Source organism: Bubalus kerabau, chromosome 7 (genome assembly GCF_029407905.1).
Source record: "Bubalus kerabau isolate K-KA32 ecotype Philippines breed swamp buffalo chromosome 7, PCC_UOA_SB_1v2, whole genome shotgun sequence".
NCBI classification, from domain to species: domain Eukaryota; kingdom Metazoa; phylum Chordata; class Mammalia; order Artiodactyla; family Bovidae; genus Bubalus; species Bubalus kerabau.
Window position 1 is genome coordinate 30737665 of NC_073630.1, and position 26942 is coordinate 30764606.

Here is a 26942-nt window from a genome sequence, read left to right on the forward strand (position 1 = left end):
CAAAAAAGCAAGAGAGTTCCAGAAAAACATCTATTTCTGCTTTATTGACTATGCCAAAGCCTTTGACTGTGTGGATCACAATAAACTGTGGAAAATTCTGAAAGAGATGGGAATACCAGACCACCTGACCTGCCTCTTGAGAAATCTGTATGTAGGTCAGGAAGCAACAGTTAGAACTGGACATGGAACAACAGACTGGTTCCAAATAGGAAAAGGAGTACATCAAGGCTGTATATTGTCACCCTGCTTATTTAACTTATATGCAGAGTACATCATGAGAAAGGCTGGGCTGGAAGAAGTACAAGCTGGAATCAAGATTGCCGGGAGAAATATCAATAACCTCAGATATGCAGATGACACCACCCTTATGGCAGAAAGTGAAGAAGAACTAAAGACCCTCTTGATGAAAGTGTAAGAGGAGAGTGACAAAGTTGGCTTAACTTCAGAAAACGAAGATCATGGCATCTGGTCCCATCACTTCATGGCAAATAGGTGGGGAAACAGTGGAAACAGTAGCTGACTTCATTTTTTGGGGCTCCAAAATCACTGCAGATGGTGATTGCAGCCATGAAATTAAAAGACACTTACTCCTTGGAAGGAAAGTTATGACCAACCTAGACAGAATATTAAAAAGCAGAGACATTACTTTGTCAACAAAGGTCCGTCTAGTCAAGGCTATGTATGGTTTTTCCGGTAGTCATGTATGGATGTGAGAGTTGGACTATCAAGAAAGTTGAGCACCAAATAATTGATGCTTTTGAAATGTGGTGTTAGAGAAGACTCTTGAGAGTCCCTTGGACTGCAAGGATATCCAACCAGTCCATCCTAAAGGAGACCAGTCCTGGGTGTTCATTGGAAGGACTGATGTTGAAGCTGAAACTCCAATACTTTGACCACCTGATACAAGGAGCTGACTCATTGGAAAAGACCCTGATGCTGGGAGGGATTGGGGGCAGGAGGAGAAGGGGACGACAGAGGATGGTATGTTGGATGGCATCACCGACTCAATGGAGATGAGTTTGGGTAAACTCTGGGAGTTGATGATGGACAGGGAGGCCTGGCGTGCTGCGGTTCATGGGGTTGCAAGGAATTGGACACGACTGAGCAACTGAACTGAACTGAACGGAATAATAGTTAATGGGCTTCCCTAGTGGCTCAATGGTAAAGAGTCCGCTTGCCAATGCAGGAATTATGGGTTCAATCCCTGGGTCAGGAAGATCCCCTGGAAAAAGAAATGGCAACTCACTCCAGTATTCTAGGAAATTCCGCAGACAGAGGAGCCTCAGGGTATAGTCCATGGGGTCGCCAAAGAGTTGGAGACGACTTATCAACTAAAAAACACAACAACAAATAACAGTTAATAGTCTTTAATAAATAATTACTGAAATAAGTTGTTGGAATTTATTTCTAGCTAGAATGGGAAACTGTCAAGATTTCACAATTTTCAAATTTTAATGCAATTATTCACTTAACTATTTAACAAAAATGATCAAATGAATATTAAGCACTATTGTTTTTAAATCACATGTCAGTCAATGCCATATATATTTCATGTAACACTATAACCTGTGCATATTAATATGTGTTCTACTTTTTTAACTACTATTTTTATGTGTATGTATTTCCATATATTTGACATGAGAATTAAGTTTAATCAGAGTGGAGTGGGGGTTTCTGTATGTTTGTTCTCTTTTTCGTATCTTGTTTTGTTGATGAAAAAATTAATCAATAGTCAGTGTAGGAAAGGAATAGGAAATTTTATTCAAGCTAGCCTCAAGTTTATAACCCAAGAGACGGTCTTTCAGAAAGCTCTGAGGACTGTTCCAGAAGGGTGAATGGGGAGGCCGGTATATATGTGCAATGAAGAACATATCTTGGTAAAAAGTCACTGCTTTTTCAAGGAACAGGTATCTTAGCTAATGTTTTTAGTGCTCTTTTAAGTATGGAAAAATGCAAGAAACTGGGTTCATAAAATTTTCTTCTTAAAATACATAACCATCTGAGGGTCAGTTCTGCCTGTTTCCCCAGAGCAAAAAGTGCTTCATCCTGACCTTCACCCTGAATTCCTACAATTCCCTGAATTGTAGGTCAATGCCTACTGTGGCTAATGACTTGATTCTTGTAGAACTGGATAGTGGGCACCATTGTTTATTTTATAATCCCCTTGTTTGGGTAATAATTTTGGCCAAGGTTAGAGAAGGATTTTGTGACTTATGTGTCCCTCAGTACTAGCAATGCTCATTCCCAGGTCAGGTGGGGATTTTGTTGATAGGCCAGTCCATTTGCTGTTCCTGGACAAGGCCCCGTTAACAGCAACCAAAAGCCTCTGGGCTACCTGTCTTACCAGTCTGTTATGGTCCAGGAACTGTTCCCTCTTGTTGATTATCCCTGTATATAGACTTCCACTGTTACAATCCTTGATCTTATTATAGAACTATATATTTGGTCAATTGTTTTAAGTGCTCTAGTCATGATCACTTTTATCTGAGGCTCAGTCATACATCTGGTAATGCAGGAAACAATAATCTGGTAAAACAGACTGAATACAAATAATATAGCTAGTAACTTTAATAAGGTCATAAGCAAGCATTTAAGCTAAGAATTTCCATTACGTGTGGCCCAGTATATCCCCAGGTCATCTGACCCAGTCTGTTCTGTACTAATTGTGGACCAATAATGGATATTTAAATGGCTGAAATATTCCCAGTGGTTCATCCACAACTCTTAAGAATTGTGGATGAACCACTGGGAATATTTTAGTACAAATACTTTTTGTGTGGGGAAGGCAAGGAGAAATTACTCTATCTGAGTGTTTCCTCAGAGTAGAATTACTGGATAAAAGTATAGAAACAGTATTATTGTTGTGAGCTTGCGCTCTGGAAAGACTGAACTAATTTCCATGGCCACTGGCAGTGAAGAAGTTCGCTTTCCCATTATAGTCCTGCTAATAGTGCTGTATCAGTTCTTTAAAACTAAAAGCTATATACTTTAACAAATTCATTTCATTTCACATTTTTTTAACTGCTAGTGAGGCTGTGTATCTTTGCATATTGTGTTTTCTTATGTATTTATTTTTGTGGGCTGTTTCTTTAGCACCTTTGACTGCAAATAAAGGAAAACCAGGACACTAATCCAAATATATACAACTGTCCATATGCTTGTATTGGTAAACTGCTATAATAATCTGCTAATTTATTTCTCCATCCTCTGCCTTTCTCCACTGTAATCAATGTATCAGCTTTATAACTGGAATACTCTTCTTTTAAAAATAAAACTCCCATCCCCCAAATCTTCAGCTCAGAAAACCTTCAGTCGGTACTTCCCTGGTAGTCCGATGTCTAAGACTCCGAGCCCCCAGGGCAGGAGGCCTGGGTTTAGTCGCTGGTCAGGGATCTAGATCCCACGTACCACAACTAGGAGTTCTCGTGCTGCAGCCAAAAAGATCCACATGCCACAACTAAAGGGCCTGCACGCCACAACCAAGACTGAGGGTCCCAGTGCTGCAGCGGAGACCCAGCACTGCCAAAAAAATAAATACTTGAAACAAAGAAATAGAAGTAATTTCTCCTTTTTGAAAAAAAAAAAAGCACATATCTTAAACCAAAAAAATCAATCATCTGCCAAGTAACTATAAGTCTGTCAGTTGGACCCTCATGAGCCTTTTCAACATGGTCCCACAGGGACTTTTCAGCTTTTTGTCTTGCTCCTATGTGTGTGTTTCATACATACAACCTGAAATGCTTATATTTCTCTAAGAACCACATGCTCTTTCTTGCTTCCTCCCTTGGTTCCTGCTGTTCCTCTGCTTGCCACTTTCAGATTTTCCACTGAATACATTGGTGTGCCTCAAAGGGGCATCTCAGGTACCACTTGCTCTAGGAAGCCTTTCCCCACCAATACTGTTGGGTCTGGTGATCTCTTGTGCTTCTTCCAAGTGTATTCTGTGCCTCTCTCTATTATGTGATTCCTTTTGTGTAGTGATGGTGTCTTATCCATCTTTCTACCCTTCAGTTCAGTTCAGTCACTTAGTTGTATCTGACTCTTTGCAACCCCATGAACCGCAGCAGGCCAGGCCTCCCTTTCCATCACCAACTCCCGGAGTTTACTCAAACCCATGTCCATTGTGTCGGTGATGCCATCCAACCATTTCATCCTCTCTCATCCCCTTCTCCTCTCACTTTCAATCTTTCCCAGCATCAGGGTCTTTTCAAATGAGTTGGTTTTTTGCATCAGGTGGCCAAAGTATTGGAGTTTCAGGTTCAGCATCAGTTCTTCCGATGAATATTCAGGACTGATCTCCTTTAGGATGGACTGGTTGGATCTCCTTGCAGTCCAAGGGACTCTCAAGAATCTTCTCCAACACCACAGTTCAAAAGCATCAATTCTACCCTTAGGACTTAGTTTAGTGCTTTGTACATAGTACAAAGCACTGAATTCTTTAAATGCTCAGTAAATACTGAATGAGCAAATGAATTGTGCAGATTCTGCAGCTTTCCAGTATTTTATTTTGAGAAAATTCATTTGATGCTGCTGTTTGTGTATGTGTATTATTCGTTTTAAATAGTGTTTTCCATAATCTTATTTTTATGAAATTAATTTTCTTTTAAAAAGTTTTTTGATTAAAAGATGATGAATAGAACCATGTCAAAAGAAAATTAAGTGCCTTATATATTTATTACCTAAATCCTTGACTATTTCATTCCATGTTATGTGTATGGAAGTAGTTTTTTAAATATTTAATTTTTATTTTTGGACAGAGCCTAATATATGCTAGCAGACAGGAGAATTGAGCTTCAGATAAGGTTTGATTGCTCATAACTTGAGAAGTTAGCTTGGAGCAAAATATGTTCTAGAACAAAGATAATAGCCTTTACTGAAAAATAAATGTGTTGATCATGAGCCTGCAGTGCATAGTGAGGACCTGGGAGCATCGCAGGATGCTTTCTTACCATAGTCTCATTGCTGCTGTGACCATGGTGAATTCAAGCATTTTGCCTAAAATACTCTAGGTACTGGACTTTATTTAGTTTGTTTTTGGGGGCTAAGCAGAACGTGGCAATATTGATTAAATTAATTTTATGTCATGCACTTCTATCTTTAAAGCTAAATTTTATAAAACTGAATATTATGCATGATGCTACCTGTAAGTCGCTTCAGTCGTGTCTGACTCTGTGCGACCCCATAGATGGCAGCCCACCAGGCTCCCCTGTCCCTGGGATTCTCCAGGCAAGAACACTGGAGTGGGTTGCCATTTTCTTCTCCAATGCATGAAAGTGAAAAGTGAAAGGGAATTCGCTCAGTCGTGTGCGACTCTTAGCGACCCCATGGACTTCAGCCTACCAGGCTCCTCCATCCGTGGGATTTTCCAGGCAAGAGTACTGGAGTGGGGTACCATTGCTTCTCCAATTATGCATGCTGGTAGAAAGCAAAAAGTAAAATTTGTAATGTTTAACATGCAAGTAATCTACAGTGTTTCCTAACATCTGATAAGACACTGAAGTATTTTGAACATTATGTGTTTCTTCAAGGTATAGTAGCAATACATCTAAGGAAAAGGGATTTGATAGGCATTTCCTTGCAAATTTAGATATGAGAAACTATTGAATTTTCTTGACACTTGTTTGATTTTTTTTTAATTTAAATTTATTTATTTTTAATTGGAGGCTAATTACTTTACAATATTGTATTGGTTTTGCCATACATCAACATGAATCCACCATGGGTGTACACGTGTTCCCCATCCTGAACCCCCCTTCCTCCTCCCTCCTTGCACCATCCCTTTGGGCCATCCCAGTGCACCAGCCCCAAGCATCCTGTATCCTGCATTGAACCCGGACTGGCAATTCATTTCATATATGATATTATACATGTTTCAATGCCATTCTCCGAAATCATCCCACCCTCTCCTTCTCCCACAGAGTCCAAAAGACTGTTCTATACATCTGTGTCTCTTTTGCTGTCTCGCATACAGGGTTATCTTTACCATCTTTCTAAATTCCATATATATGCGTTAGTATACTGTATTGGTGTTTTTTTTCTGGCTTACTTCACTCTGTATAATAGGCTCCAGTTTCAACCACCTCATTAGAACTGATTCAAATGTATTCTTTATAATGGCTGAGTAATACTCCATTGTGTATATGTACCACAGCTTTCTTATCCATTCGTCTGCTGATGGACATCTAGGTCGCTTCCATGTCCTGGCTATTATAGACAGTGCTGCGATGAACATTGGGGTACATGTGTCTCTTTCAATTCTGGTTTCCTTGGTGTGTATGCCCAGCAGTGGGAGTGCTGGATCATAAGGGAGTTCTATTTCCAGTTTTTTAAGGAATCTCCACACTGTTCTCCATAGTGGCTGTACTAGTTTGCATTCCCACCAACAGTGTAAGAGGGTTCCCTTTTCTCCACACCCTCTCCAGCATTTATTGCTTGTAGACTTTCAGATCGCAGCCATTCTGACTGGCATGAAATGGTATCTCATTGTGGTTTTGATTTTCATTTCTCTGATAATGAGTGATGTTGAGCATCTTTTCATGTGTTTGTTAGCCATCCGTATGTCTTCTTTGGAGAAATGTCTATTTAGTTCTTTGGCCCATTTTTTGATTGGGTCGTTTATTTTTCTGGAAGCCCAGAGATAAACCCGTGCACCTATGGACACCTTATCTTTAACAAAGGAGGCAAGAATATACAATGGAGAAAAGACAATCTCTTTAACAAGTGGTGCTGGGAAAACCACTTGTAAAAGAATGAAACTAGAACACTTTCTAACACCATACACAAAAATAAACTCAAAATGGATTAAAGATCTAAACCTAAGACCAGAAACTGTAAAACTCCTAGAGGAGAACATAGGCAAAACACTCTCCAACATACATCACAGCACGATCCTCTATGACCCACCTCCCAGAATACTGGAAATAAAAGCAAAAATAAACAAATGGGACCTAATTAAAAGCTTCTGCACAACAAAGGAAACTATAAGCAAGGTGAAAAGACAGCCTTCAGAATGGGAGAGAATAATAGCAAATGAAGCAACTGACAAACAACTAATCTCAAAAATATACAAGCAACTCCTGCAGCTCAATTCCAGAAAAATAAACGACCCAATCACTTGTTTGATTTTTACTTCTCTTAGAATGTGTTACTTTGCTGAAAACAGTTTCAAAGTCTAGGCGGATTGATCCCCTGCAAGCTACACTTGAAGGTTAAGTAACTACAGATCTCAGCTAATCCTGTGTAATCTGCTGGTACTAAATGGCCATTTGTATGCCTGGCGCACCAGTTTCTGAATGCTTAGGGTTTGGTTTTTACCTTTTGTCCAAATAACCTCTAAAAGGAGCCATGCATCTCTTTGCAGGTCTGTGCATTGCACTGAGCCTATTGGAGAGAGCGAACTGTTTATGTCCTTCTCAGTGCTCCTGTGATTATCACGGCAGAAATGATGGCCTGCGATCAAGGTATGCTTCTCTCCTTGCTACTCAGTGTTCTGATGATTCGGAGGAAAAGGACTCAAACCAGATGGCTTTGTTTTGAAAACAGTTGACTCTGCTCAGAAATCAGAGAGGAGGCTTAATTTAGATAAGCTTTAACGTACCTGTGTTAATCCTGGTTGCCTACTCCATTGTTTGCACTTCGAGCAGTTTAACTCCTTCAAAGCCCCTCAAATTGTTTGAGACTCTCAAACACATTGTGTTACTAAAATATTCATTGCACTTGTATTCACACAGTGAACCTGGCAGGAGGTCAAACCACTGAAATTTGTGTGGCCAGTTCAACCTGTTTATAGAAAGCAAAAGGGGGCAGGGCTGATCAGAATGTGTGTGACAAGCCCAGATCATTTGTTTCCAGGGTTTTCCCTTTCAATTAGAGGATTATTTATACCAACTGAATAGACTTTAGGAAGTGGGAAGGACAATCACATGAGTGAAATGAGAGACGTTCATAATCAGAATTTTTCATTTTAAGATGTTAGAGTTTGAAAGAAATGGGTCAGCCTTTTGTGTTGGACACTGTGGGACCTTGCAGAAGCTACTTAACCTCTGTGTTTCTTTAATATATGCTTGTGAAGTGAGAACAAGTGTTTAGTTATAATATGCATGAGTCCTTTCAGATAGAAGTTAAATACAAAACAGAACTCTTACTGGCTAAACATAGTAAACGTTTTTTTTTGAGAGAGAATTTTTAACAACAAACTCAGATTTTTTGTGTGACTCAGTTGAAGTGAACAGTAAGCTTCAAAGTAATTTGTTAAAAGAATCACTCTATTTATGTCTTATAAATTTATACAAATAACTAATAAATAACATATTTTTGTATAATTTTCATGTTATTGTATAAAATTTACTAACTCCTGGTATCTGTTTGAGATATCCACTCAAGGTGGGTTAAAGACAGTGAGAAGAATGTAACAATTTAAGACCTACTTGGCAAAAGATATACTGCAGTTAATGACTCAGATCAGACTGTCTTTCAGAAAACAGGAAACAGAAGTGTTTCCTTCTTCATGGTGGCCCCATTATTGATGCATTTTATAAAATCATAGCATGTTATGCCTGACAAGAACTCCAGAAACAATCTAGTTTGGCCACTGTAATTTTTTAAATGAATAAATCATATAGAGATAAAATGGCTTGTCCGAGATCACAGTGCTGAGTTGTTGACTGGCTGACAGAGACTGGGTCTTTTAGTTTCCAATTGAGGCTTTCTCCGATACAATGCACTAGAATGCCGACTTAATGAGGAGAAGCTGGATCATTCTGGTATAAAGTACACTGAAATTTGTGATTCAGAATAGAGATGAAGAGGTATGTCAGAGAATTCCAGTGACACATAGGCACTTCCCCTGAAGAGAGGAGACGAGGCAACTAGCACATTGCTTAGCCTTCTCTTTACATCATGGCCTGGCTTTAAAAATTCACTGTTTTAATGTGATGTGTTTTACTGAATGACTGTTTTATTGACTGTTTACTAATGTGTAATGTATCATAATTCAGATGATGCTTTATATTAATCATTTTCAGCAATCTGGTGGAGCTGAATATATAATGGGAGATAAATAGGCATTTTTTTTCAGGTTTAAATGAATCTAAATTTTCTGATTTTTCATACTTGACACCCACACACGGACAGGCTTGTTTTCCTATGCCTGTTTTTCTACATGCCACAAATAAGATCATGATGTCATTTGCTCAAGGTCACTTAAATTGTGAGCAGTAAAAAAAAAAAATAAACTTGCAGTTAGTTGGTTTATTTCTTAGGCTGAAAGCAATGCATTGGTCACATTATTAAAACAGAGCTTAATTTTAGTCATCCAATATGAACACTTGCCATTTCTTTCCTCCCTTCCCTCCTTTCTTTCTTCCTTTCTCTTGTGCTCGTCTTCATAAGGATCAATTTATAACTTCAATAGGGGGTTCTTTTAAAATGGGGCATTTCCTAAAGAGGTTTAAAGTGTCCACTTTGGAGCTGGCAGATGTGGCTTTGAAAGATGGTTGTGTAACCACTAGCTCTGTGACTCTGGTAAGTTACCGAATGTTGATGGGCCTAGTTATTTTATCTATAAAAATGAGATTGATGATAATAATAGCAAACACCTATTGAGTGCTTGTTAGTAAACACCTACTGAGTGCCAAGAAGGTGTAAACTTTTCCATCCATCTCAAGTACTCACCATAAGGGTACCACGTGGGAAAATGAGTTGAGACTGGTGAAGTGGCTTTCCATGGCCACAACGATGATAGAGCTTACAGTCAAACCAAGACCAGACTGACTCTAGAGCTGGTACCTTTACCTATTCCCTGATATTGGTTCATTGGGTTGTTGTGATGATTAAAAAGGGGTGGAATGTGATGTATATTGCACATGCCTGACACATAAAAAGCTCAGGTTGAGTCACATGAAAATAATGATATTTGATGGTTTTTAATGTGGCCATGGTTTTTAAAATGGCCATTTCATATGGTTCAACCTAGAAGAAGATGATGAGGATGACAAATTATTACTGAGCATTCATCTAGGCTGAATGGATACTTTGTGCAAACCAGTAGGGAATGAAAAATTCAATGCATAGTTCAAATAAGTATTACTTTTTTCAAATGAGCCTCAGGAAACAGATTTCCTTCCGTTGCTTTGTGACACTAGGGCGGTGCTATGTAATGACCTTGATATGAATGAGGTACCTACAAACTTTCCCGTGGACACTGTGAAGCTTCGCATAGAAAGGACCGTTGTCCGTAGGATCCCCGCCGAGGCCTTCTACTACCTGGTGGAGCTTCAGTACCTCTGGCTGACTTACAATTCTGTGGCCAGCCTTGACATCAGCAGCTTTTACAACCTAAAGCATCTACATGAATTGCGCTTGGATGGAAATTCTCTGACGGCTTTCCCTTGGACATCTCTGAGGGACATGCCCCGTCTGAGGACCCTGGATTTGCACAATAACAGAATAACCAATGTGCCAAAGGAGGCAGTCAGGTACCTGAAGAACCTCACCTACTTGGATTTATCAAGCAACAGATTAACCACACTGCCACCAGATTTCCTGGAAGGCTGGTCCCACTTAGTGACAGCATCATCCAGAAGCCTGGACCTTCCACCAAGAAGAATTGTTCTCGGTAAGCTCACAGCCTCTGCGCTTCTCAGGTCCAGACAGTTAGCTCTGTGTACCTTTTTCAGTTGTCCAGTATTTTCGCATCTCTTGAATTTGGTGTTTTACTCTGTACTTGCACTTTTGATGGAATAGTACTTTATCATTTGACCGAGGTCAGTTTTCCGGTCTGCCCTGTGTAAGGTATAATGACTCTTTTTGTGTCTGTATGCGTGCACACCATGTGTGTAGTGTATGAGCGTGAATGCATCCATGTTTGTGGAATGAGGGCAGCAGGTGTTTGTGTGTGCATGTGACGGGAGGGAAGGAAATTTGCCTCATAAACTGAGAGGCAAATGCTGCTCTTAGAGAACCTGGAGAAGAATGACAAAATCTATCAACCTGCTCTGATTCTTATGAGCACATCAGTGCTCCATACTCTGCCACAACTGACGTTTTGCTCTGGTCTGTTTTCAGCCCTTTATCAGGGTCTTCAGGAGTGAGGGGAGGGCATCTGCATCTTTATTAAGTAGCAGTGGTTTAGTTGGTTAGGAAGTATAGCTTCCAGATGTGTGTGTATATATGTGAGTCACTCAGTTGTGTCCAAATTGTTGCAACCCCATGGACTGTAGCCCACCAGGCTGCTTTGTCCATGGGATTCTCCAGGCAAGAATACTGAGTGGGTATCCATTTCCTTCCCAGGGGATCTTCCCGACCCAGGGTTCAAACCCAGGTCTCCTGCATTGCAGGCAGATTCTTTACCATCTGAGCCAACAGGAAAGCCCGGTAGCCTCCATACATTCTTAATTTAAAAAACAAACAAATAAACAAACTAGTCTAAACACCAGTTATTTTACTGACCCTAGATGGGTCTCCTAATGGATTTAATCTCTTAGTTTAGCTGTGTTTAATCTTGTGTACTTTGGTCCTGAATTTGTTCAGATTCTATGGATATTTATCTTGGATTCTTAACATGTAAGCTCCTTCTAGCAAGCCCTTCTCTTCTATTTGTCTTTCTACAGTGCTTTGCACACTGCTCTGGTGAATGCCCAGTAAACGTGACTGCCCAGTTGAAGTCAGTGAACTGAGACCCTTCTCAACAGTATCTGTGGGCAGCGAGGCCTTTTCCCACCTTTGTATGAGACACAGACCTGGGCTTTGACAAAGCAATTTGATTTGCTAAAGCATCTGCCTGCAATGCAGGAGACCCGGGTTCAATCCCTGGGTCAGGAAAATCCCCTGGAGAAGGAAATGGCAACCCACTCCAGTACTCTTGCCCGGAAAATCCCATGGTCGGAGGAGCCTCGTAGGTTACAGTCCATGGGGTCACAAAGACTCCAACATGACTGAGCAAAAACACACGTTTTGTTCATGCCATAAGGCTTTTTGGAATTACACAAGATATGTTCATCATGGCTGCAGAAGAAGTTGTAATTCTCAGAAAAATGAAAGAAATTTTGAGTGTTTGGTCAGTGAAATGACTTATAAGACTTTGGAATGAGAAGCAACTGGATGCTAAGAAATTGTGCCAGAAATTTCTACTGACCAATATCACTTGCTAAATATTTTCTGAAATAAAGTATAAATGAAAGATAATTTTGATATTTTTTATAGAAAGGAAATTACTATGTATTTTATAATAATTGTAAATGGAGTATAACCTTTAAAAAGTTTGAATCACTATATCGTACACCTATATCATATATTGTATCTTAACTACACTTCAATAAAAAGTGTTTTAATTGGGAAAAAAATGAAATACTGTGACAGCACTTAAATGGCTTTAGCATTACTTTTTGAAATGTATATGCATTTTAGTGCTTATGAAACTAAAAATATTTTCTCCACAAGAACCAAATAGAGAAAAAGTCACAAAATTTTTCTTGCATAGCTGTTTCATGTTTTGACCACTATCTATCCTTCAGACATTTTTGTTTATATAATAAGAGAAGCATTTTAGGGTGGGTTAGAGAAAAAAATTAGTTTAATTTAGCAATAGTTGTGGAGTCCTTAAATGTTAATAAGTATACTGTGATAGGAGCCATGCAAAACCATACTGTAGTACCTAATTACTTTATTCTAGTGACTAATTTGATTCTTATGAGTAACACTAATGGCTAAAAACTTTCATAACTTAAAATCCATAACATTGGAATTTTATTTCGCTATGTATTTTTAAAAGTTTCTTTGAATGCAATTCCTAATTCTAATAATATTACTCAATAGATATATAGACTAGAAAATAAAATCAAATTGCTAAATGGCTACTAATAGCTCTCTAATGATTAGTTGCTAATATTAATATAAAGAAATAATTTTATAGAACATTAATATTTTCCTTTTTGCTTTCCTTGCCTTTGGAGTCAGATCCACAAAACATGACTTAGACCAAAGTCAGTGAGGTTATCACCTACATTTTCTTCTAGAAATTTTATGGTTTGAAGTCTTATATTCAAGTCTTGAATCCATTTTGACTTAATTTTTGTGTATAGTGTAAGGTAGTGGTCTGGTGCTGCTGCTGCTGCTGCTAAGTCGCTTCAGTCGTGTCCGACTCTGTGCGACCCCATAGATGGCAGCCCAGCAGGCTCCCCCATCCCTGGGATTCTCCAGGCAAGAACACTGGAGTGGGTTGCCATTTCCTTCTCCAATGCATGAAAGTGAAAAGTGAAAGTGAAGTCGCTCAGTCGTGTCCGACTCCTAGCGACCCCGTGGACTGCATCCTACCAGGCTCTTCCGTCCATGGGATTTTCCAGGCAAGAGGACTGGAGTGGGGTGCCATTGCCTTCTCCAAGGTAGTGGTCTAGTTTCATTCTTTTTCATGTGGCTGTCCAGCTTTCCTCACACCACTTATTGAAGACCACCCTTTCTCGTTTTCATGTTCTTTATTCCTTTGTTGTAAATTGTCCACACCTGTGTGGATTTGTTTCCAGGCTCTCAGTTCTGTTCCACTGATCTGTGTGCCTGTTTTTGTGCTTGTACTATACTCTTTAATTTTTACAGCTTTGTAGTATAATTTGAAGTCAGGAACCATAATATCTCCAGCTTTTTTCTTTCTCAAGATTATTCTGGCTATTTGGGATCCTCTGTGGTCCAATACAAATTTTAGAATTATTTGTTGTAGTTCTGTGAACTATGCCATTGAAATTTTGATTAGATAGCACTGAATATATGGATCACTTTGGGTAATAGAGTTATTTAAAAAATATTAATTCTTTCAATCTATGAGCACAGTATATCATTCCACTTATTTTCATCATCCTCAATGTCTTTCATTAGTGTCTTATAGTTTTTAGTGTACAGATTTTCATTTTCTTAGTTAAATTTATTTCCAGGTATTTTATTATTTTTGTTGTAATTATAAATGGGATTGTTTTCTTAATTTTTCTTTCTGATTTCTTGTTGTTAGTGTATAGAAATGCCACAGATTTCTGTATATTGATTTAGTATCATGTGAGTTTATTGAATTCATGGTTCTTTTTTTTTGGTGGTTTTTTAGTGTTTTCTATATATAGTTTCATGTCATCTGCAAATAGTGACAGTTTTGCTTCTTCCTTTCTAGATACAAGTGCCTTTTATTTCTTTCCTTTTTCTTTTTTTTTGGCTAGTACTTCCAATATAGTGTTGAATCAAAGTGGTGAGACTAAGCATCCTTATCTTGTTTCTAATCTTAGTGGAAAAGCTTTCAGCTTTCCATCCTTGAGTATGGTGTTAACTATGAGTTTGTCATATATGGCTTTTAACATGTTGAGGTACATTCCCTCTATACCCATTTTGTTGAGAGTTTTTTTTAAAAATCATAAATGGATTTTTAATTTTGTCAGATGCTTTTTCTGTATCTATTGAGAGGATCATGTGTTTCATCCTTCAATTTGCTAAATGATATGTTACACTGATTAAATTGTGGATGTTAAACCATCTTTGCATCCTTGGAATAAATCCCACTTGATTATGGTATATGATCCTTTTACTGTATTCTGGGGTTTGGTTTGCTAATATTTTATTGAGGAACAGTTCAGATTATTTAAAAACTTACACAAGAATACTTTTAGTATAACATTAAATTTATGTAATTTTACATGATCATGCAATAATGCATGATCATGAGTATTTTACAATTTGCAAAGAAAAAGACTAAAAGTTATACTAATTGATTAACTGTTCTCTTTGACATCTTTCTGCTTTTCTGTATTTTCAAAATGTTCTGCAATTATCATGCATTACTTTTTATAATCAGAATAATAAGCAACAAAAGATATTTTGAAACATGTCCAGCCACGTGTGGCAGCTGACCAAAGCAAAGTCATGACTGCTGCGTAACAAAATGGGGAAAGAAGTGCTACCCTCTGCAAAGAAGACTTGTTCATGTGTGTGTATCACACACAGAAAACTCAGTTTTCACATCTGGAAAATGGAGATAACAGGATTTACTCCATCTTGCCAATAGAAATGTAATGAGAATGCAGTTTATGTGACAGTCCTTTAGAAAATAAATTGGACAGTTTCTGAGGCTATGATTTTAGATCAACAAAAATCCATAGCAATTGTGACTGAGAAGTGAGTATCTTGAAAAGAAGGACTTCTCTAGTTTGACTTTTTTGTTAGTTTAACTATAATGTACCTAAGTCTTCCAATTTCATTGTTTAAATATGGTAGTGAGAAGCAGCTCTATTTAGAACTCAAGTGCTTAACTGTAGCAATTATATCTTTCCAGGTGCCCTGTAAAATTTACTTTTGTACTATTATAATGGGATACATTCTCTTTTCATTTCTTTTTTATTACCCTATGTTTATTGTTGTTAACAGATTCTATTTATAATAGTAATAGTAGCTAGTACTGATGGATGCTAGTCCAAGCCTAGTTCTTATAATTTATGGATATAACTCCTTCTAGTCTCACATTAACCCCATGATAAGTACTGTTTCATCGCTATTTTATAGATGAAGAAATGAGGCACAAGTTAAAACACTTGCCCAGATTCATTTATTCCATAGTGATGGAGGTAGGGTTTGAATATAAACCATTTGGTTGTAGAACCCTTGCTCTTCCCCACTGCTTTGTAATATAAGGTATGTAGTAATACCAGAGTTATTTTCCTTATATATATTATTTTACTGATCTATTTAAGTCAAATATTTATTTAATAAAAAATAATTTAGGGAGAGGCTTTTCAGTTACTCCACTTCTCTTCTGTGTGAATAAAAATATCAACCTAATAAAATTGTCCTTTAATATAGTTATAAAAATGTAAAGTAGTGTCCTGCAAATAACCATTTAAATTAACTATGAAACTAGATTGATTTGCAGTACAGGTAAATTTCCATGACCTCTTTCTCAAGAATAAGAAAATATTTACACAGGCAAAGTCTGTAAGGCCTAACACTGTTTATCTTGGAGGAAAAACACTGTAGTAGAAGAGTATAAATTGCTTTTTTGTGTCCTTATGGGAACCTAAAGTTGCTTAGTTGTAAAGGGCTCTTCTATTCAGAATGGCTTCCTTGGTGGCTCGGGAGTAAAGAAGCCACCTGCCAATGCAGGAGATGGTTTTGATTCCTGGGTTGGGAAAGTCCCCTGGAGAAGGACATGGCAACCCACTCCAGTGTTTTTGCCTGGGAAACCCCATGGACAGAGGAGTCTGGTGGGGTACAGTCTATGCAGTCATAAAAGAGTCAGACACGATTTAGCAACTAAACAACAAAAAATTCAGAATGGAGTTTGCCAAAGGGCAGTGGTGGCCCTGAGTATTCCCACAGGGTTCTGTAAAATGGCATTAATTTAGTTCTACAAATACTTCTGATGCTCTATTGGCTTACCTGCTCTTTCCTAGGCACAGAGGAGACAAATCCATACAATTAAGGCTTACCCTTTGCCAGACATGCATCTGAGGACTGCCTGGCAGTATCTCAGCCTCCAGGACAACCCATGAGGTGGGTCTGTAACTGTCATCACCTTCTTTTTCCAGCTGGTAAAGAGGCAGAGTCAAGTTTCAACTTCACAGTCCATCTCCAGAGACATCACTTTTATTTTTTAAACTTTAAAAAAATTTTATTTTTAAAAATTTAATAAAAAATTTTTTTTTGGCTGCACTGTATGGCTTATGGGATCTCAGTTCCCTGACCAGCGATTGAGCCCAGGCCACGGCAGTGAAAGCTGGGAATCCTAACCACTAGGCAATCAGGGAACTCCTTAAACTATTTTTTAATTTGAGGAATTGAGATATCATATGCATTCCGTGACTCTTGTGTACAATTTAGCAAATGATGGTAAACCTATACCTGCACAAAACACACACCCTCATCAAGATACAGAGCATTTTCATCACCCTAGAAAGTTTCCCTGTGCCGTCTCATCAGTCTTCCCCCACCCCAGAGAACTACTACTTTTATTTCTACGACCATAAGTTAACTTTACCTATTCTATAATTTCATTTGAGGTGCTTTTGTGCTTGGCTTCTTTCACTCAACATTATATATTTTTTTGAGATTCAACCATGTCATTGCACATCTTGGTAGTTTCTTATTGCTCAGTCTATTCAACTGTATAAGTGTACCAGTTATTGATCTTCTGTCCTGTTGTTGGACAGATGGGCTGTTTCCAGTTTTTAGCTTTATTATGAATTAAGCTGCTTGGAGAAGGCAATGTCAAGCCACTCCAGTACTCCTGCCTAGAAAATCCCATGGATGGAGGAGCCTGGTGGGCTGCAGTCCACGGGGTCGCCACGAGTCGGTCGTGACTGAGCGACTTCACTTTCACTTTTCACTTTCACACAATGGAGAAGGAACTGGCAACCCACTCCAGTGTTCTTGCCTGGATAATCCCAGGGACGGCAGAGTCTGGTGGGCTGCTGTCTATGGGGTCGCGCAGAGTCGGACACGACTGGAGCGACTTAGCAGCAGCAGCAAGCTGCTATTAACATTTTTGTGCAAAGTTTTTGTGGCTATGTTCTCATTTCTCTTGGATAAATTCCTAGGATTGAAATTGTTAAGTCATAGGGTGGCTAGATATATAACTTTTTAAGAAAGAAACTGCCAGTTTTCCAGAGGTTGTACCGTTCTACACTTCCATTAGCACAGTCTGTTTGTTCCACATCCTCAGCAGCACTTGACATTGTCAGTCTTTATTATTTTCATTATTCTTGGGAGTGGTCATGTCAGGGGAGTGGTATTATATTGTCATTTTAGTTTGCATTTCCCTGATGAGTAATGGTATTGGCCATTTACATTTACTTATTGACCATTGGTATATTTATAATTTTTAATGTTGTTCATCTTTTTATTACTGAGTATGTCTTCATTAATTATATGTGTTATGAATATTTTCTCAAGTCTGTGACTTGTCTATTGATTATCTTCATGATGTCTTTTTTTTTTTTAATTTTCTTCATGATGTCTTTTGTAAGAAAGCTTAAAATTTTGATGACATCTAATTTATCAGTTTTTTCCTTTTATTGTTAGTGATTTCTGTGTACCATCTAAGAAATATTTGCATACCTATAGATCACAGGAAGCCTCCTTGTGGCTCAGAGGGTAAAGAGTCTGCTTGCAATGCATGAGACCCAGGTTCGATCCCTGGGTTGGGAAGATCCCCTGGAGAAGAAAATGGCAACCCACTCTAGTAATTTTGCCTGGAAAATCCCATGGATAGAGGAGCCTGGCAGGTACAGTCCATGGGGTCACAAAGAGTCGGACACGGCTGAGCGACTTCACTTTCACTTTCACAGGTCACAGAGATAGTCTTTCTTTGTAGTTTTAACTTTTATATTCAGTTTTTAGCTTTATATTCTTAGCTTTTATGCTTATGACTATGACCCAGCTCAAAACAGTTTTTGAGTCTAGTGTGAGGTAGGGGTTAAGGTCTATTTGTTCCCAAATAAATGTCCAGTAGTTCTAGCACCATTTGTTAAAAAGCCTTTAACAAAGTAAAACTGCCTCCACAAAGTTGACTAAGGCATGGTTTTGCCTTCAAGAGCTTACAGTCTACACAATAACTTTTGTACTGGAATTTATTGCTGACTTTTCATAAAGAATAGCATATCCAATTACTGTGATGCACAAAAAACATTATCCTTTGAGAAACAGGACATGGCAAAGTTCATTTACCCCTATCCAAGAGTAGTTTAAAATTAATTAATGCAAACTGCTGGTTGTGATTGGTGCTTTGCCAAGGAATGCAGTACAAGTAATAGTTTAACTTTCAGAGAGTTCTTGTATCTTTGTCCCCAGAAGAAAAAAACACATGAATGTGTTCAGCTCTAGATTACTATTATTATTAAGGCTTTAAAAGTTGTACCCTTAACTTTAGATGTTCATAGCATGAATAAACATTTTATTTTTGAGGGTTTTAAAAATAAACACGTCACTTTTAGATGTAATCCTTTAGATTAATTTTTAAAGAATTTTGTTTTACCATTAACACTTTTTTTTTAACAGTTTCAAAGTATAAATGAAACTCTTAATTTTATAGCTCTCTTGATCTTTCCCTATATAGACAGTTATGCTGTAGACATTGCTGTTTTAACACTTGTTAAAACAGTGTTATTTGTAGCTGCCACCCATACTCTAGATGCTTTTAGGTGGCAAAGAGATAAGTGAGTTATGGTGGAAGAAGCACTAGACTAGGAGGCTCAAACACCTAGGACTTGGGACTCTAAGCTACTTACAATGTTAAGGCAGTAATTTCTTTGTGCCTTAATGTCTTCTGGTATGAAATTGGAAGAATCATACTAGCTTCCTGAGGTCAGTATAACACATATATACGGTTGTTAAGAATTAGAGCTTTAACATCAGGATAGTGAAAGTGAAAATTGTTCGGTTGTGTCTGACTCTTTGCGACCCCATGGACTATACAGTCCATGGAATTCTCCAAGCCAGAATACTGGAGTGGGTAGCCATACCCTCCTCCAGGGGATTTTTCTGACCCAGGGATCCAACCCAGGTCTCCTGCATTGCAGGCAGACTCTTTACCAGCTGAGCCACCAGGGAAGCTCAAGAATACTGGAGTGGGTAGCCTATCCCTTCTCCAGTGGATCTTCCCAACCCAGGAATCAAACCTGGGTCTCCTGCGTTGCAGGTGGATTCTTTACCAGCTGAGCTACCAGGTCACCCTAAAGCAGGGTAAAAGTAGACCCTTTACAATCTTTGATAAGTGCAGTATTTGTCTCATAGGAAGCAACCAACAACTGCTGTTTTATGTTATTATTTTAACTTTTATTAAAGTATGATTGACTTACAATGTGTTTAATTTCGGCTGCATAGCAAAGTGACTCAGTTATACATGTATCTGTTCTCTTCCATATGCTTTATCACAGGATATTGAACGTAGCTTCCTGTGCTGCACAGTAGGCCCTTGTTGTCTCTCCATCCTGTATGTCATAGTTTGTACCTGCTAAGCCCAAACTCCCAGTCTTTCCCTCGCCTCCTCCACTCCCCCCTTGACAACCACAAGCCTGTTCTCTATATCTGTAAGTCTGTTTTTGTTATTATTTTATAAAGAAAAAAATCTGGCATACAAAGTCAAAGTCTTTTGAAAGTATGAGTATTCTACAAGTATTATATTATATGACAGAATGAATTTTATATTTATTGGCAGGCTGAGTAGAATTTAAATCAGTATTAGAGAACTGATTATAGATTCGTGGGACTAAATGTGAGAAGAAGGTTAAGGTAATTCATCCATGAAAGAAAAGAAATTTCTAATATAGAAGATAGTAGAAATTGTAAGCTTTACCAACACTGGCAGAAAAATATGAACCACTCACAAAGTGCTGTTATAATAAAAATAGGCATAGATATAAATCTGGAATTTATGAGTGAATAGTTAAGTCTTGCACCATGGTTAGACTTTTTTAAACTTGTGGTTCTGTTTTTTCTTCTTAAAAATCAATACAAATCCACTCCACAACCACAAATCTCTTTGAGATAAATCTTTTCTAACCTTGGGCTTTTTTTGTAAAGCTGGTATGGGACATCACCCTTAAGATCCTCAAGATTTCTGTCTGACTGAATGCTCTGAAGGCACCATCTTAGATCTTTCTGAGATCCTAGCAACTAATTGGAGAAGGCAATGGCACCCCACTCCAGTACTCTTGCCTGGAAAATCCCATGGACGGAGGAGCCTGGTGGGCTGCAGTCCATGGGGTCGCTAAGAGTCAGACACGATGAGCGACTTCACTTTCACTTTTCACTTTCATGCATTGGAGAAGGAGATGGCAACCCACTCCAGTGTTCTTTGCCTGGAGAATCCCAGGGACGGGGGAGCCTGGTGGGCTGCCGTCTATGGGGTCGCACAGAGTCGGACACGGCTGAAGCGACTTAGCAGCAGCAGCAGTAGCAACAACTAATTGTATAGAACCACCCACCAGAATTTGACTTTTGCTCTGAGACCCTTCCTTAATTTGAGAATTTTGGAGAGGGTGGTGTAAGAAGCAGGTTTATTGGGTTTCACTCCTTTACATTTAACGATTCTTCCTTTAGCTGTTGTCTCTCCTTTATGTTTTACTATGAGCAGCAAGAAGACGCCAGGCAGCAGTGTCAATACCATGTGGAAATATCCTTAGCCAGAATATTCATTTCATTGAGTACATTTTCTACTTTCCGTGTTAACCACCTGTGATAGTGTTGCTAAGCTTCCTCCTGCTTCATAACAAGGGTGTGTCCTTTTGTTTCCTTTCCAATAATATTTTTCTCACTTTTCTTTAAGCTTTCGCTGTCAGTCTCTTTGAAAGGTACAACACTTTGGCTAACAGTCCTGAAAGCCAAGGCAGATCCTGAAGGTTCTTGCAACTGGAGGCTGTCAGCTAACTGTATTTCCTGCTGCTGATTCTCTCTTGAAGGGGGATTTGAGCAGTGTACCTCCATGGCCACCACATGTGACATTCATGCCAAGCCATGTTCTACTACTTTTTTTCCAATCTTGTCACCTAACTTTGCCTATGTCTCACTCTATGCTTTGGTTACACAGAAATTGTACTACCTCAAAGTCACACAAAATACTGACATATTTCAGGTTGAGTTAGGTGCCTCTAAGCACCCTATAATAATATTTATAATAATATAAATACTTTCTGGCACTCTAGAATCTGTCACCATATTTATGACATTCTGTGATACTTGGATTCAGATCTTGACTTTGACACTAATCAGCTGCATGACCTTGGTCAAGTTATTTGGTTTCTCTGTGTCTCAGCTTCTTCATTTTTAAAATGGGGGAAATAATATTCTTTTCCTAGAACTGTAGGGATTAAATCAAATGATAACAGGTAAGTGCTTAGAACAGAGCCTAGTCTGTAATAAATGTTCAATAACTATTAGCTGTGATCATTAAAGGATTCCCAGGTGGCTCAATGGTAAAGAGTCTGCCTGCAATGCAGGAAACCCAAGTTTGATCCCTGGGTTGGGAAGATCCCCTGGAGAAGGAAATGGAAACCCACTCCAGTATTCTTGCCAGGAAAGTCCAGTGGACAGAGGAAGCTGGCAGGCTACAAGTCCATGGGGTCACAGAGGCGGACACAACTGAGTACACACGCATACACACATGATCATTGATGATCTGAACTACAGGACACGTTGAATTTGGTGGCTGGTGTGCACGGTAAAACTGACAGGCAACTCTGATCTCTCAAAATACTTATGTTTTTAGGGCCAGAGTGCAGAAATGCCATCCCACGAGGCTGTGAGTAGACGGATGTCATCAGGAAAAACTTTATCAACCTTTTTCTCCCTTTTGGTCTAGGTCTGCAGGACAACCCATGGTTCTGTGACTGTCACATTTCCAAAATAATGTCATTGTCAAAAGTCGCTGACCCTGCAATAGTACTTCTTGATCCGATGATGGTGTGTAGTGAACCGGAACGCCTCACAGGGATTTCATTTCAGCGAGCTGAGCTGGAGCAGTGTGTGAAGCCATCAGTGATGACCTCGGCTACCCAGATCACATCAGCTCTGGGCAGCAATGTCCTGCTGCGGTGTGACGCCACTGGCTACCCCACCCCGCAGCTCACGTGGACCAGACCAGATAGCTCGCCAGTCAATTATACAGGTATCTTCTTAATTCAGGCCTTTGAAATAAGATGTTTACAAATGTGTGACCTTAATCTTGTGTTTTTGTATGGTTTGAAATTGTCTGGCTATTTCTAATAAAATATTGCTAAGAGTGTTGAATGGAAAAATTTTGAAAGGTACACTTTACTGATCAATATTTTCCTCCGTTTGTCTGATTAGCCACATAGATGAAATTAGACAATCTGATTTTTTTTTTCTTAGATGGAAAACAACGTGATTCAGCATTTGGGTGGTTGCAGATAGGCCTCTGTCTTTAACTTTCCTCCATCAGAGGAAAATTAAAAAAAAAAAACAAAACTCATGGTTTACCAGGTTATCTAAATGAAATATACTGTGAAAGAAAGGAACAGAAATTATGACTCCTCCATGCTAGACAATGATCCAGATGCCTTCTGACTGTGTGGATGGTTGGCATTTTATTACAATGAAAAAATATTTTGAGAAGTATTTAAATAATATCTTGTGATAAACATTTTATAGAATCACATTGGGTTAAAATTGGAAGCAATATCTGAGATGCCTTTGTCGTATCCCCTTATTTAAAAAATGTGGAAACAGAGGTCTAAAAACTGATAGCTTGTCTAGAATCACATACTAGTGACAAAAGTTTACTCAGGCCCAAGTTTCTTAATTCTCAGCCGCATGTATTTTTAAAATACTATTTCCCATACAAACCTCATGTCACCTGGCATGCCCTGGATTTCCATATAAACCACTTACAGAACCATCACCTGCCTTCAGAGACTTGCAGTGTGCCACTTCTCTCTTCGCTTATGTGAGAGGTCTACGTGTAGGACCAGAAATTGTTTACTTTTCAGTTGGCATGTTGCTTGAGTCTTTCCTTTCTTTTTTTCTCACAGAGTATGCATTTTTCTTTATTCCAGTAATTCAGGAATCTCCAGGGGAGGGAGTCAGATGGTCCATAATAAGCTTGACGGGCATTTCTTACGTGGATGCTGGGGATTACAAATGTAAGGCCAAAAATTTGGCTGGGATGTCAGAAGCTGTGGTCACTGTGACAGTGGCCGGTGTTGTCAGAACCACCATCTCATCAGATACTTCTGAGAGAAGAACTGGGAAGCACCCTGAGCAAGAGGTCCAGCCGGGATCTAGACGCCCTGCATCTCTGCCTGGTTCATCATCGTCTCCCTGGCCTTATTCCTCCTCTTCTTCCACTTCTCCTCCTACTTCAACTTCATCTCCTCCCTCCACTGCTTCCTTCTCCTTGTCTCCTTTCTTCTCCTCCACTGTTTCTTCAGCTACAACTCCAAGCACTAGAATATCCGCAAGCACCACCATGGCTAGCCGACAGTCGCTCAGCCCAGATGGGAAAAGAAGTGCTAAAGCAGAGATGGGTGGTGGGAAGCTTCCCCCAGCTAGTGCAAGTAGAAGAGAAGAGTTGGCACTGTTGGATCGAGCCCTGCGGATGGAAGCGAATGCCACAATAGAAAACCTCCAGGTGGTCAGCGAAACAGAAGAAAGCGTGGTTTTGACATGGGACACCATTAACACCACCCAGAACTCGGAAGTGACTGTGTTTTATTCCAAATATGGTGAGAAGGACCTGCTGCTGCTTAATGTGAACTCCAGCAAGAACCAAGTCACCATAAACGGCTTGCTGCCTGGTTGGCAGTATATAGCGTGTGTCTGTCCAAAGGGAATGCCTCCCCAGAAAGACCAATGTGTCACCTTTTCTACTGGCAGAGCTGAAGAAGGAGATTCTCAAGAGTTTTTCCTGATGGTGCTGAGTGGTGCTGCCTGCGTTGCTGTCTTGCCGTTGATTTTTTTCCTGTTGTACAAAGTTTGCAAACTTCAGTGTAAGCCAGACTCCCTCTGGGAAGATGATTTGGCAAAAGAGACTTATATCCAGTTTGAGACACTGTCCCCCAGGTCTCAAAGTGTAGGGGAACTGTGGGCGCGAAGGCCCAGAGCCGAATCAGAAAAACTGCCGCTTTGCTCTAGGTCAAGTATGGAGTCTCCTGACTATTAAAAGTGAGGGTTCTGGATCGGAGTATTATTGCTAAGGTTTTACAGCTCACGCACATGTGAGCTCCACAGAATTTCTTTCACAAAATTAAGTATCTAGGGGTATCGTTGACCCTCTCTTTGGATGACTTTTGGACGCTTTTCACATCCTTTATGAAAAAAAATCACAGATGGAGTGCTTTTAAGTCTGTTTAAAAAAATCATGAGACTTCTGAACTGAAAAGACAAATAATTTTGATTTTTTTTCTGTAGAAAATGTCCATAGAAATCATTTTTAGGGTAGTGCTAAGTCAGTTAATAATATATTTTAGGATAATGCTTTAGTTCTTAAAAATAAATTCATGTGAAAATAGTCATAAAAAGTAAACTCTGAATTTTACAAAGCTAGCTTTTTGGGGCAGTGAAGAAAGATTAGTACAACCAGTTAAGCCTTGATGTTACTTCTTGTTCAAAGTGCTCTATGGCATTTGCTGTGCCCTTTTGCTGCCATTGCCCGGTGGAGTGGAACAGTACATAATTTTGCTTTCACTATGGTTAAATGCAACCCAGTGGGTGGGGAGGGCTCCAGCTCTTAGTACCATTATGCATTATAATATAGTATAGTGGTATTCGTATTGAAAGTATGAAAAAAATTTCCCTTGTCCTTAGAAATATGGGTACTAGCAAAAATAAGTTAAAAAGAAGATCATGGCAAATAGTTAGACCATTTTGAGAAGATAGTAACTGTTGCATTCTAATACATCTGCTAACAGACTGTATGGGGTCTTTTTAAAAAATGTACTCATTTTAAAACAATCTCTTTAACAGTTTTATATTTACACTTCTTTTCCCCTTCCCTCTTTTCTTCTCTCCCTCCACTCCCCCTACTTTCTTCACTTTTTTTTTTCTTTCTGCTTTGTCAGAAAATATTCATGCAGCCAAAGGACCGTGGCTAAAGGGTTTGTCTTTTGCCATGTTATATTTTGATTACCTGGATAAAGGAATGATCTTTGAAAGTCTTTTAGATCCAAAAAGGATGTCTTAGGATTTTGAAAGAGCAAATTCAGTGGATTGATTTAGTCAAACTCAAGGTTAAAAACATCAGGGAAATTTGATTGGAGTGGGCCACATGATTAGATAGGAAAGGGAATTGATAAATAAAATTTAGCTTTTCTAAAGAAATTTTTTAACCATATTTACTAAATATTATATTCTCTACATTGAAGATTTAGGAGTATAGAGCAGATTTATAAAGGTGTCATGAAATATACTGAGAAGCAAGTTCTAAGAAAATATATTTTACATAAGAAACAAATCGGCTTTAATGTAACACATTGTGGAAATCATAATATAAGCAGCCAGAGGATGAAAACCTTCTCATTCCAAATGGCTTTTAATTAAAAAGAAAAAGAGAAATCTAGTTTCACTGTTATCTGTATTAGAAGATTGGCATGGATAGATGTCCTGCTCAGAACTCCCAAACCTCGCCTTCTTATCCTCTTTCCTGTCCTTTCCAACCTGTTTGACCTTGGTGCTTTCATCACTATGTGCATTGTCTAATGATCTAACAGTTTTAAATTCAGTATCCATTTTTTGGATTTTTTAAAAAATAAAATACCTTTTAAAGACAGTTTTGTGTTCAACTTATGTTACATGATTTATTTTAAATTTAATGATGGCAAAAACATGCATTTCTTTACTCTAAAAGCATCATGGAATTTCATTGCCATATTTAAAAAGTTCATATAAACAGACTGCCAAAATACTACCATCTTAGAAATAATATAGCTGTGGGCGAATGTTACAGACTGTTGAGCCAAAAGACACCCAAACCGTACAAAGGCAGGCTATTTGTCAAGAAAAGATACAAGGATCAGTTCAGTTCAGTCACTCAGTCATGTCTGACTCTTTGCGACCCCATGAATCACAGCACGCCAGGCCTCCCTGTCCATCACCAACTCCCGGATTCACCCAAACTCATGTGCATTGAGTCAGTGATGCCATCCAGCCATCTCATCCTCTGTCGTCCCCTTCTCCTCCTGCTCCCAATCCGTCCCAGCATCAGGGTCTTTTCCAATGAGTCAGCTCTTTGCATCAGGTGGTCAACATCAGTCCTTCCAATGAACACCCAGGACTGGTCTCTTTTAGGATGGACTGGTTGGATCTCCTTGCAGTCCCAGGGACTCTCAAGAGTCTTCTCCAACACCACAGTTCAAAAGCATCAATTCTTCAGCACTCAGCTTTCTTCACTTGGATCATCCTGATGAAATAAATTACTGACTGCTCTCATAATTAAAATCAAGTGCAGCCTGGATTTAATTTTGCCCAGCAAG

At 38.9% G+C, this 26942-nt stretch overlaps 1 protein-coding gene across 1 annotated transcript; it reads left to right on the forward strand.

Annotated features, from left to right (window-relative positions):
* Nucleotides 1–7199: 7199 nt before the first annotated feature.
* Nucleotides 7200–26224, forward strand: LRIT3 (leucine rich repeat, Ig-like and transmembrane domains 3). Its single transcript, XM_055587955.1, has 4 exons — nucleotides 7200–7460; nucleotides 10143–10615; nucleotides 22316–22621; nucleotides 23529–26224. The coding sequence occupies exons 1-4, from the start codon at nucleotides 7345–7347 to the stop codon at nucleotides 24632–24634; spliced, it is 2001 nt and encodes a 666-aa protein (XP_055443930.1). The 5' UTR covers nucleotides 7200–7344; the 3' UTR covers nucleotides 24635–26224.
* The last annotated feature ends 718 nt before the right edge of the window (nucleotides 26225–26942 follow it).